The sequence below is a fragment of the Plasmodium gonderi genome, assembly GCF_002157705.1.
Source record: "Plasmodium gonderi DNA, contig: Chr07, whole genome shotgun sequence".
Classification (NCBI taxonomy): domain Eukaryota; phylum Apicomplexa; class Aconoidasida; order Haemosporida; family Plasmodiidae; genus Plasmodium; species Plasmodium gonderi.
The window spans coordinates 1,117,715-1,131,380 of record NW_021628932.1 but is presented as its reverse complement, the minus strand read 5'-3'; the positions used below and the strand labels follow the sequence as shown (position 1 = coordinate 1,131,380).

Sequence of the window (13,666 nt, the reverse complement as noted above, 5' to 3'; positions counted from 1 at the left end):
TTTTTTTTTTTTTGTGTCAGGAATTGTCAATTAAAAAATGAATAGTCAGGTAAATTTCATAGTTTGGCTAGTTGGCTACCTGACTAACCGAATTGATTGCCTTATGAACTGACATGGGCTGCCTAACCGAACTGACTGCCTCACTGTGCGTTGCCGAGATGAATGACACAATCAGGTCCCAGCATACCCAAGGATCTCGCAAAGGGTAGAGGAAAAATTAACATGTGGCACTAGTGTTTGAAACGTGTAAAAAGGAGCAATAGGAGAACTAAGTAACTTTGGGTGAATTGGAATTTCCTTGCTTGTCATATTTTTTTTTTTTTTTTTTTTTTTTTTTTTTTAAAATAATTTTTGAAAAGAGATGGTTACATTTTTTTTTTTTTTTTTTTTTTTTTTTTTTTTTTTTTTTTTTTTTTTTGTCATGTTAGAAAAATAACAGAATTGAGAACAAGGAAATTATTTTTATTCATCAGCATGGATAATGTGCTAAATTTGCAGAGTTTAATTTCAAAAGAGAAAAATCAAAATGGAGTTATAATAGAGCAAACTAAGGCAAAATAGGAAAATAGCAAAATACGGCACAATAAGGCAAAATAGGAAAATAGCAAAATACGGCACAATAAGGCAAAATAGGAAAATAGCAAAATACGGCACAATAAGGCAAAATAGGAAAATAGCAAAATACGGCACAATAAGGCAAAATAGGAAAATAGCAAAAGAAAGCCAAAGAAATGCTAAAACAAAACTGTCCAGGATTTCTCATTCCTTCCTTTTGGTGTACGCAATGCAATGTATAACTCTCCCTCATCCACACATGCATGCGCAAACAGACAGACACACACACATGAACATAAGAAAATTTTTCAAAAAAAAAAAAAAAATGTTTTCCTTTTCATGTGTTCTCATCTGCTGAAATCATCATTTTTGCATGAACACATGGAATGTAAAATACATGTTCGCCCTGTTCTTGCGCTGTCGACTTTTGTAGTTTGGATAGATCAGTAGGAAAGAACAAACACTACACATGGATATACACATGCAAATATATGTGCATATGTACACACATAAGCTTCTTCACACAAGCAACCCAGGCCTTCACGGAAAGGCATTAACCAAAAAGGATTTTATCAAAAGATTACCTTTTTCAAAGCGATGACTTTTTTGTGTCCATTTCAGATTCATTCATTTTCCTAGAGCAGTGTCTAATGCCGCTTCTTGTTCATTTAATTCTTCCTCTACACCTCTTGTAGAGAAGCGAGAAGCAGGGAAAAATAGAATGAAATAATAATAATAAATACACAGAACTCCACCAAGGTATGCAAAATTTATGTTGATGTGTTTTGTTCACACCATGCACGTGCATCCTTACAAGTGTCATTTAAAAATGTATCCATTTTTTATTTCCGTTAAATGGAGGAATGGAGTAAAAAAAAAAAAAAAAAAAAAAGACTTATCAGAACAATTTCCCTCACGTGCATGTGTCTTCCAAAGTGCAATTATATGCATTATAAGTAACACATAGTGCACAACCAAATGGACATTTGTTAAGCAACAGAATGGTAGGTTTAATGATGAGAACATAGTATCAAAAAAAAGAAAAAAAAAAAAAAATTGCGATTTGAAGAGCAACCTCGTGGAATTTTGGGCAAATATATATATATGTATGTATGTATGTGTATGTATATGTATGTATTTTATTTTTTTCTCATGTAAAACGGAAAGAAACAAAATCCCTCTTTTTCCCGAATTCTTTGAGCAAAATTGGTAACCAATTTTTGGCATAGTTCCTTTCGTATGTTGCATTTGAGTACTTCTGCCCTTGCAGAAACTTTTCCCTTTTTTTTTATAATTCATGACTTGACACCCCTAGAAAGAGCATTCTCAATCGTTCCTTTGGGATATGTATGTATAATATGTGTTTGTTTTTATTTACACAATTGTTGAAAGAATAAAAGGGATTTGGGTTCCCAGTGAAGAGAGGAATAAAGAAAAAAAAAAAAAAAAAAAAAAAAAAACACGTAAATATATATATATATATATATGTGTACATGTACATATAGAGTTTCTTGGGGTGCTCATCCGGTAGGTAGCAAGATTAATACATGACCTTTCTCTCTGCTTTCATTTCAGGATAGATTTAAAAGTTCTTTCTGTCGTTATTAAGTTGCAATTTTTACAGGCATGTGAGAATAGGTAAATATGCACATATATATGTGCAAGATATATGTGAACTTTATGTCTACTCGTTGGGGCCCTCATTTCACTTACGCATGTACATGAGTAATTTGTGAAAAAATTATGAACAAATTGTGAAAAAATTATGAACAAATTGTGAAAAAATTATGAACAAATTGTGAAAAAATTATGAACGAATTATGAACAAATTATGAACAAATTATGAACAAATTGTGAACAAATTATGAACAAATTATGAACAAATTATGAACAAATTATGAACAAATTATGAACAAATTGTGAGCAAATTATGAACAAATTGTGAACAAATTGTGAACTAAATGTATGTACATGTGCATGCATTTCAGCGATGAAATATGTAATATATTTTGGACTCACGGCGTACTCCTCTAGTATATTTGCTGAATTATGTTTTACCCCTGCTTGCCCACGAACCGACAAACCCATTCGTTGCATATTTATATATGTATGTATGAATACATGTATGAATATGTGTATGTATATATGTATGCATGTATGTATGCATGTATGTATATGCGTATGTACATATAGCTTCTTTCCAGGTTATATATATATACATTTTTATGCACATATCCGTTTCTTCTTCGGTTAGTGGGTGGTGTTGTGCTACTCTTATGGGTCGTCAAACCGAAGGTTTAAAAATAGAAAACAGTGAAAAAGTTAAAAGTAGGAACAAAGAAAAATCAAGAAAAGCAAGACTCGTTCCTTTTAGATTTTTTTTTTTTTTTTTTTTTTTTTTTTCTCGTGTCATTTCGGATTTTACAGAAGATACATTTTTCAAATTTCACATATTACATTCATTGTTCATTGTTCATATTTTTTTTTTTTTTTTTTATAATTATTACGAAGACTTGTTTTTTTTTCCTACTTTTTTTTCCTACTTTTTTTTCCTACTTTTTTTTCCTACTTTTTTTTCCTACTTTTTTTTCCTACTTTTTTTTCATACTTTTTTTTCCTACTTTTTTTTTCTACTTTTTTTTCCTACTTTTTTTTTCTACTTTTTTTTTCTACTTTTATTCCTACTTTTTTTCTACTTATATTCCTACTTCTTTCCTACCTTTTTTCTTCTTTGTTTTCTTATTTTTTTTCTTCCTTTTATTTGCCCCCCTTTTTCTGCTCTTTTTTCACACTTCCCCCCCTTTCCCTTAAAAAACTGAGAAATTCCACTTTTATCCTTTTTGTGATTTTTTTAAAAAAGCGTAACTCTTTATGATATATTGGTTGTGCATAAAAGCGAGAGGGAGAAGAGAGGACACCATTTTGCTTATCTTATATACATGCTTATGGGCCATGCTCCATCCATGTACATATTAAATGCATGTTTCTTCAAGTGCGTCCAAAAAATGTACAAATTTTGAATGCAGTTTTTTTTTGTACATCCAAATTCAATGAGCACTTATATCATTCATACCCTTGGGTGAACCGTATAGGTACATTTTTTTTTTTTTTTCATCTCTCTCATCTAATCAATCACATTGAGTAAATTTTACCAAGTCATGCAAAATTAAAGAGAAAAAAAAAAAAAAAAAAATATATATATATATATATATGTATATCTTTTAAAAATACTTGTACTAAAGAAAAGAAAAAAGACAACTTATATTAGGAAGTTAAAGGGGGAAAGGATCCAATCGAGAGGCAGTATAATTTTTTTTTTTTTTTTTTTTTGTTTTGTTCCTTCTCGTTCCCATCCCCCTTTTGCAAATTTGTCAAACGAAAAAATTACATAATATATACTCATTCATTTTGGAAACAAGTATCATCTGTGAGCAGTTCAGTAATTGCGTAGCTTTTTTGCGGGACTCAGAAAAAATGGCCATATCTGAATAAGTGAACGTGTGAATATACATAAATTCATATTCTTGCATGTATAAGTACATATCCGTTCATATACATATCCGTTCATGTACCTATCCTTGCATGTACCTATCCGTGCATGTACCTATCCGTGCATGTACCTATCCGTGCAGGTACCTATCCGTGCATGTAACTATCCGTGCAGGTACCTATCTGTACATGTACATATACATAAAATGGGTCAATGGGTATAAAATAGTGGGGGGGGAAGTTTAAGAATGCCATTATGTAACATATGCAACTAGCTAGTGCGTACGCTTTGTTGCAGTGAAGAATGTGGAAATGCATATATATATGCATTTGCATTTTTGTTTTTCTCGCATAACGCTTAGATATATCTTCACGTGTACAGTTTTGCATGAATCACTTGCAGTGAATCGATTGCAGTGAACTTCTTTTGCTTACCCGGGCTAGGAGAACGATATAAAGCATCAGGGAAGAAGACACTGCACCAGTTCCCATTCGTTCTTCCATCCCACTCACCAGCAGTGCTTCTAACATCTAATCGGAAGCTCTTCTAACATATAATCGGAAGCTCTTCTAACATCTAATCGGAAGCTCTTCTAACATATAATCGGAAGCTCTTCTAACATATAATCGGAAGCTCTTCTAACATCTAATCGGAAGCTCTTCTAACATCTAATCGGAAGCTCTTCTAACATCTAATCAGAAGCACTTCTATTATCTAAGCACCCTTGGAAATCATGTCAAATAGGAAAAAAGTTGCGTACTTTCACGACCCAGACATAGGGAGTTATTATTACGGAGCTGGTCACCCAATGAAGCCGCAAAGAATTCGAATGACACACTCGTTAATTGTATCATACAATCTGTACAAATACATGGAAGTGTACAGACCACACAAAAGTGATGTAAATGAATTAACACTTTTCCATGATTATGAATATGTGGATTTTTTATCTTCTATATCATTAGATAACTATCGTGAATTTACATATCAATTGAAAAGATTTAATGTTGGTGAAGCTACTGATTGCCCAGTTTTTGATGGACTTTTCCAATTTCAGCAATCATGTGCAGGAGCATCAATAGATGGAGCAGCTAAATTAAATCACCATTGTGCTGATATCTGTGTGAATTGGTCAGGTGGATTACATCATGCGAAGATGTCAGAAGCTAGCGGTTTTTGTTACATTAATGATATTGTATTAGGTATTTTAGAATTGTTAAAGTATCATGCTAGGGTTATGTATATAGATATAGATGTTCATCATGGAGATGGTGTAGAAGAAGCATTTTATGTTACACATAGAGTTATGACCGTTTCTTTTCACAAATTTGGAGATTATTTTCCAGGTACGGGGGATATAACTGACATTGGAATTAACCATGGAAAATATTACAGTGTTAATGTACCACTAAATGATGGTATAACAGATGATGCTTTTGTAGATTTATTTAAAGTGGTAATTGATAAGTGTGTACAAACATACAAACCTGGGGCTATTATACTCCAATGTGGTGCTGACAGTTTAACAGGTGATAGATTAGGTAGATTTAATTTAACAATAAAAGGACATGCTAGATGTGTAGAGCATGTACGTTCATACAATTTACCGCTACTTGTTTTGGGTGGTGGTGGTTACACTATACGTAATGTTTCTAGATGCTGGGCATATGAAACTGGTGTTGTACTGAATAAACATCATGAAATGCCTGATCAAATTAGTCTCAATGATTATTATGATTATTATGCACCTGATTTTCAGTTACATTTGCAACCGTCCAGTATTCCAAATTATAACTCACCCGAACATTTGAGTCGAATTAAAATGAAAATTACAGAAAATCTTAGAAACATTGAACATGCCCCAGGGGTCCAGTTTTCATATGTCCCACCTGATTTTTTCGATTCAGAAATTGATGATGAGTGTGATAGAAACCAGTATGAGCTTAAGGATGATAGTGGTGGTGGACGCGCCGCTGGCACCAGACCAAAAGACCATTCCACGACACATCACTTGAGGAGAAAAAATTATGAGGATGACTTTTTCGATCTCTCTGACAGAGACCAGAACATTGTCCTCTGATGGAACGAGGAAGAAGAAGAAGAAGAAGAGGCGGGGCAGCAGTGGGTTTTGTTAACTTGGTGCTTTGCAAAATTTGAGGCTTTTTTTCTTAGTATTTTTCGGTTCTTGCAGTGCAGGCTTCCAGCCTTCATATTGTCAGACCATAGGGAATTATTTGCTTGTACCCATTTCCCTCACCGGTAGAAGCGATTTGCCCTGAAAAAACTTTTCGCACATGTATTTTGCTATACATTGCTATACATTGCTATACATTGCTATACATTGCTATACATTGCTATACATTGCTATACATTTCTATACATTGCTATATTTTAGTATATGTTTTTTTCTTTCTTTTTTCTTTTCATATTTGCTCCAGAAATTTGCAGGGATGAGAGTTAACGAGGCGTTTCTATTTGTTTTAAGTTTTTTTTTTTTTTTTTTTTTTTTTGTCACAGTTATTTCCCTTTTTTAATTTTATTTTGAAACATAATTTTTTTTACACCAACCATGATATGATAGCTTGAGTATATTTATTTTTTTAAAAATTTCCTTCTGCACTCCAACTAAACCTCATTCAGAACTAAAACCGAATGAACTATACGACATCATCCATTATGGCACACACGAGCAGGCAATAATATGCAACCGCCTCTACCTTCCCCCCACACTTTTTTTCCCACCTTTTTTGTACTAACATATTGTAAACATTTTTATATTTCCTCACGGGAGAGGAGGGGAGAGGTACTGTTCTGTTGTGAATGTTAACCATTAGGGATCAAAACGAAGATACTTCCCAGTTCTCCACTTTGTATACCCCAACACGGAAAAGCAAAACGGCCGAACGGTTGATAAGGGGTATGTCTTGTCTTTTATACATTGAATATAAATAAAGTTGTAAGAAAAAAAAAAAAAATGTCCTTAAAAAATGGATGCTAAAAAATTGTGGTTAAAATTTCAATTTGAGATAAATCAATTGTAGGAAACGTAACACATGATGAGAAAAAAAAAAAAAAAAAAAAAAAAAGAAAAATAGCTAAAACAACAACAACAAGAGCAACAAAAAAAAAAAAAAAAAAATGTATGCACGTGTACAGGTTGCATACGAGCACTCACATATGTAATCGTGTGTATGTGCGGGAAACAAAAAAAAAAAAAAATAAAATAAAATAAATAAAGCGATAAAATAGCAAAGTAGCAAAATGGGGTAGTAAAATAATGGGGAAAAAAAAAAAAAAAAAAGCGGAGTTTTTAGCAAAAGTGCTATAGGTGAACCTTCAATTCGGTGTTCATGAATTCTTGCTGCTTCTTCTTTGCTGTGTGTGTGTGTGTGCATTTGTCTACATGATGTCCCCCAAACGATTAGACACAGGTACACACACCGCTAGAGACACAAGGAAAGGAAAAAAAGTGGATACGCATGTTCTTCAGAAATCACAATCAGATGACTTCAATTCAAACTCGTGTTCTTTCCCATGCTCATCAATAACTAGAAATGAAAGTAAAGCCTTTTCTAAAATATATTTTCCCTTTTTATACTTTTGTGATTCTTCCGATGAATCTTCATATTTCCACCCAACATTGTTTCTGCAATTGTTACAATAAATATCCACTATTGTATGCTGCCCTGTTGTCATCATTCTATCTTCATATTGTCCTTCGCATATATTTATAACTTTCGAAAAAAGCCATGCAGGTCCAGTTCTTCCTCTAAAGGAAGTTGATACTAATTCGGTGGGATCTGATAGATGATTCCCACATTCAGAGCAGCTACATAGAAAGAAAAAAATGGAAATGTACCATGACAGGATGTGTATGTGGTGGATATATACTTGCCGTAGTATTACTCGTAGCAAGGTGGGAATTCAGATGATTTCCTATGACAGAATCGAGCTGTATGTGGTGTATATATATATATATATATATATATATATATATGTGCATGTGTCTGTGTAGTGGATCTGGATAGGGTGGTGGCCATGTATACCTATACACGTAGTTGCTCAGGAAAACCTTAAACGATCTACCCATAAATTAAAAGGGGAATTAATATCAAAAGCTGAATTGGGATCCCCAAATGATGGCAACACGGCACTGCACAGTGTACAACAGTATACAGTACAATGCTGGACGATACAACACGATGTGGAGGAGAATGTGAAGGAGAATGTGAAGGAGAATGTGAAGGAGAATGTGAAGGAGAATGTGGAGGAGAATGCGGAGGTGAATGGTAAACTAGAAAGCATCAATTTAAACCACCCCGCACAAAGGAAATAAAAAAAAAAAAAAAAAAAGGAATAACCAAACTGACCGTAAGGGTATTAAAAAAAGGGGAAATAAAATGGGGGTTACTACCTCGAAGCATGCACAGGGGCAAGGGGCAAAGGACAAAGTTGAAATGTATAAACAAAAATATATAAACACAGGAAAAAGCATATAAATATCAAACGCAAAAAAAAAAAAAAAAAAAAAAAAATGGAAAAAGAAGGAAAAAAAACTCCTATGTCAAAAATGGTGTAAATTGTTGTCCCATATTATATTAATTCATCACCTTAAATGAAATTTCAGAGAGGTTTGTGCGGAGGGGAAGGGGGATCCTCATTTACATGTGCAATAGTGTGGGACATATATTTCTTACTATTAATTCTAACTTGAAACTTCACTTTCGTGTTTAGCTAAAACGGCGTGTAATCATTTCCAATGATATTCCGCTCTGCTTTGCTTTGCCTTGATTTGATTCTTTTTTTTTTTTTTTTTTTTTTTTTTTGTATTCACAAATTTAAGGGAATTAAAAAAAAAAAAAAAAAATTGTGGATGTTTACGCAACAGTGTGCTTTAAAAATGGTAAAAATGCTACTTAAAAAAAAAAAAAAAAAAAAAGAAATCCACAAGTTTTTATTACATGTCATATGTGTGTACATAAATAAATGCATACACACATATTCACTTAAGATAAACTATATGCATACACTGATGAGTACACACACATGTACATGTTTACAGTTCGTGTACCAAACTCCACACGTGTTTCTTATTTTCATCCAACCGCATAAAAGAAAATATTTATATATAATGAATTAAAACACACAAAATGGAAGAAAAATACATAACGAATGAAATATGGGCACTATGTGCTATACATGTTTTGTAGTATACTTTATATTTACTCACAAAATGTCAAATTAACATTAATACATGGCCCATTTGTACATAGATTTTTTTCTTTTATCTTGACATATACTAAAACAGTGTATTACACATGGGTGGGGGGGCTAAACTTCTCAATATAGAACGTTCACCACTTTTATAGAGTGTAAAAATTAAATGATAAATAAAGAACTATTTTTAAGTCTTCATTAATGTCACAACAGGCTTGTAAAAAAAAAAAAAAAAAAAAAAAAACCTCTCCATTTCGTATATGTTACTTTTTCTACTTTGTTACTTCTGAGTTGTTACGTGTTTCCCTTACAAATTTTCTCAAATAACTTTCAAATAAGATTGTGGAAAACATCCCATACAGCACTTAACCATTTTATGAATGCATTCTGTTCCCTTCTCTTCTCTCTTCTTCTCTCCTCATCGTCTCTCTTCTTCTCTTCTCATCGTCTCTCTTTTTCTCTCCTCTGTCCTCATCTTCTCTCTTCTTTTATCATCTCAGTTGTGTTATGCTACGCTGTGCTGCTTGTGTAGAGAAAGTGTCATAGAAAAGGTTTTTTTTTTTTTTTTTTTTTTTTTGGGTGTAGGTGTGGGGTCCACATATTTCTAGATTAATTAGCGTGTGTATATAATGTATAATATCATGATAATTGTAAAAATATAAGTATACCTACAGATTCGTCAAGGTTTTTAAGAATATGTATATCTCCAAATTGTCATGCATTACTCTAGTTATCAATTTTGTGTGTGTTCACTGCACGTAACAATTCTTCTTCATTCATGCCTGGATGGATGAGGAAGAAAAAAAAAAAAAAAAAAATAAAATAACGAGATGAAATAAAGTGATAAACCCAACTGTAGAGTTCAGCTTTTTAAACGTACTAATTATATATGATAAAAAAAAGAAACATACCCACGATTTTATCCAGGTATTTCCCATTTTTTCGTAGTAGAATTGTTGGCAATTCATTTATGTCTTCATTTTCTCCAAGTTCTTAAGACAAGAAAGACATCCCTCCCCCATCCAAAATGGTCCAAATGTAAAGAAGAATGGTAAAATATGGTATGTGCTTAAGTTCTTAATTCGAAGCATTTCGTATGAACATGTTCAGATTAATATAAACACTAAAGATTATACTTTGCCATGTTTAAAGGTCACAAATGTACATATTTCTCTATAATTAGCAAATTTGCAAATAATGTTTGAACTTTGGAATAAAGAGAATAAATTACATCATACTCATCACAACTTTTTTTTTTTTTTTTTTTTTTTTTGTTACGCTATTTTTATATATGCACATACCTGGATGTTCATCAATATCTACATACAGTGATTCAATATCTTCATTATCTTCCCCTAACATTTTTATCTATTAAACAAAAGGACCATTTTAGATGGCATGTGTCGCGCTGGTTGTAAAAGTGTTACACACATAAGGAACACTGTGCAAATGGTGTCAACAATTGTGGACATATCGTTTTTTCGAAAAAAAAACAAAAAATAATATAATACAAAATAATATAAAATAAATAATATAGAATAATACAAAATAATATAAAATAAAATTAACGGTTTGATAAGGGGGTGAGCACGTTCTCTAGTAAAATGGCTAGGTAATTTTTTTTTTTTTTTTTTTCCTGTTCATTTTTTTTCCATCTCTGCGTTTTGAGTTCTTACAATTGGTTTCATCTTTTTGCAAGGTGCACACCAAGAGGCACCGAACTGTGCCACAACAAGTTTTCCCGAATTAACCTTTTGAAGATATTCATCAATTTTACTTATTTCCTGTGGCAGGAGGAAATACAATTTTTGCATTAAATAAAAGTGGTATTATATAGAATGGACCTCTTAGAATGGAGGTTCACTTTGATTTCTCGCACATTTCCTTTTGGTTTCACCTCTCCCAGTCTTAGTCTATCTCAAATTGAGTACTCATAAGACAAATATGATGGGCCCTTTTTGTTCTCCTTTTTGTTCTCCTTTTTTGCCCTCTCCTCTCGCAAGTCTTACTGTGAAGACATGTCTCCGGGTGCTTCCTGCCATGATTGGTTCTTTTATTTTATCCAAGTACCTACCAAACCTTTTCATTTTTGTCAACTTGGGACTGATTGTGTTGAGTCTCTCTCTATGTATGATCAAGCGTTTTTAACTTTGTTAAGTTTTTTTTTTTTTTTTTTTGTTTTATTTTTCCCTACTATGCTCTTTTTTAAGCACTAATGTTATGCTCTATTCCGTTTTAGTTTTTTTTTTTTTTTTTTTTTTTTTTTTTTTTTTTTTTTTTTTTCCTTTTTTTTTTTTTTTTTTGCTTTTATTTTTGTTTTTTTCTTTTTTTTTTTTTTTTTTTTTTTTTTTTTTCTCTATTTTTTTATATTTAATAAATCTCTCTATATATGTAAGTCCAACTTTGACAACAATATCGAACAAGGGCTATGACTGTGGTTAAAACTTTTGTATTTCATACCAAATGCTTATATATATATATATATATATTGTGTATACTTATATGGACGTAGAAGTTTTCCAGTATTTTTCTACACTAACATTTGGAAGGGGAGAAAAAAAAAAAAAAAAAAAATGCATGTTGTATACAACACTACTTGTCATTAACGTTCCATTAAAAATATATGTGCTAAAATACAAAAAGAAAAATTAACAAATCTATAATTTGGTAACATTTTTTTTTTTTTATTTTCAGTACAAGAGGCAACGCACATGTTTCATTGCTTTTCCATTTATAGCATTCCTTAGTGCATCCCTTTTTTTTTTTTTTTTTTTCTTTCCTACCTTAAAAATAAATAAAGTAAAACAACTACGTACATAACAATCAAGCGTTTTACACTTTTTGTTTTCATATTTTTTTTTGTTGTTATTCTATTTGTTTTCCCCATATCTGCTCTGCCTTCTTAAGCACCTCTGGAGCAACATAGTGTCGCACACTTACATGTATGTGGATATATATATATATATATACATACGTACATGTAAACATACGTACATGTAAACATACGTACATGCAAACATACGTACATGTAAACATACGTACATGTAAACATACGTACATGTAAACATACGTACATGCATACATACGTACATGCAAACATACGTACATGTAAACATACGTACATGCATACATACTTACATGCATACATACTTACATGCATATATACATAAATAAATGCACAGGTTTTTCCAAGGTATGTAAAAAATAAGCCATCCCCAAAAGGATACATACGGAACGTGAACACCTGTGTAACCATGTACTACATACATACACATCCACTTAATCAAAACCAACAAACTCGTTCACGCTATTCCTTTTTTTTTTTTTTTTTTTTTTCACTCCTCTATGCATTTCCTTTTATTATATCTTACTTTATTATTTTTTTTTTAGTATTTTTGAATGTGTAACATTATGTTTTATTAAAAAATGAACTTGTCAATCTTTTCCTTTCGCGTCATTTTTGTTTTGTTTTTCCCCCGTTATCACATTTTTATTTTTCTCTTCACTTTAGGCTACCTTATTTTTTTTTTACCTTTTATTTTATTTTATTTTTTTTTTTTTTATTTTTTTTTTTTTTTCATTAATACAACGTGTAGGTGATTTGGGTCTCCGTCAAGGAGTTCAATAATTAATCTCCGTAATTAACCTGTGAAGTAATTAATTCACTAATTAATTAAGCCCTTACATGGTACATCATTACACCGTGATATTATCAGACCCCTTACACCATTTTGTTTGTCGATCGTCTTTTTACTTATGTTTCTTTCATCTTTACCTGTTTTATTACCAACCTTTTCATTCTCTCTTTCTTATAAGTGCCCACTTTTTTTTTTTTTTTTTTTTTTCTTTTTTTGCTCCTATTCCAGTCCCCATTAATTAATTGCAAATGGAATATAGTCTCTTTCTTGATTGGATATAATTATATATTCCAGAAAAACATAAGCCAAAAGTATAATTAGTGAATTTCCATTTGTCACTGAATTTACAAGTACATACTCCTTTTTTGTGTCTAAAATGGTGCATCTTTTTAACGAAATTAAATGAATTAAACGAATTAAACGAATTAAACGAATTAAACGAATTAAACGAATTAAACGAGATCTGTTGCACATACTTTTATATTATTACCAACTCGTGAGATAGTAAATAAATATGAGCAACCTCGATTTTATTTCACGCGTACTTAGATATTTGGATTTATTTTTTTAGTGACCCCCTAGTGCCGTCGAATTTGCTTCTTCGTCAGTTTGGTTGCCAATATTACTGTCAATATTTCTGCCAATATTTCTGCTAATTTTTTAGCTGCTTTTCTTGCCAATTTGTCCTCCATTTGTCACTATTATAACTTGTTCTACTACATACATGTGACCTGTTTTACAAAAAAGTACAAGCAAGAACATGTAA

General features: G+C 31.7%; 3 protein-coding genes across 3 annotated transcripts; 1 reads left to right on the top strand and 2 right to left on the bottom strand.

Annotated features, from left to right (window-relative positions):
• Positions 1 to 4,778: 4,778 nt before the first annotated feature.
• Positions 4,779 to 6,125, top strand: PGO_072350 (histone deacetylase; the record flags this gene model as incomplete). The annotated part of the gene is made up of 1 exon (XM_028687108.1): positions 4,779 to 6,125. The coding sequence occupies one exon, from the start codon at positions 4,779 to 4,781 to the stop codon at positions 6,123 to 6,125; it is 1,347 nt and encodes a 448-aa protein (XP_028542909.1).
• A 1,406-nt stretch (positions 6,126 to 7,531) lies between these two features.
• On the bottom strand, positions 7,532 to 8,135 carry PGO_072340 (zinc binding protein; the record flags this gene model as incomplete). Its single annotated transcript, XM_028687107.1, has 2 exons — positions 7,532 to 7,874; positions 8,092 to 8,135. The coding sequence occupies 2 exons, from the start codon at positions 8,133 to 8,135 to the stop codon at positions 7,532 to 7,534; spliced, it is 387 nt and encodes a 128-aa protein (XP_028542908.1).
• Positions 8,136 to 9,988: 1,853 nt separating this feature from the next.
• On the bottom strand, positions 9,989 to 11,349 carry PGO_072330 (thioredoxin-like protein 2; the record flags this gene model as incomplete). Its single annotated transcript, XM_028687106.1, has 5 exons — positions 9,989 to 10,044; positions 10,174 to 10,254; positions 10,564 to 10,630; positions 10,939 to 11,046; positions 11,272 to 11,349. 5 exons carry the CDS (start codon positions 11,347 to 11,349, stop codon positions 9,989 to 9,991), a joined length of 390 nt encoding a protein of 129 aa, XP_028542907.1.
• Positions 11,350 to 13,666: the final 2,317 nt, after the last annotated feature.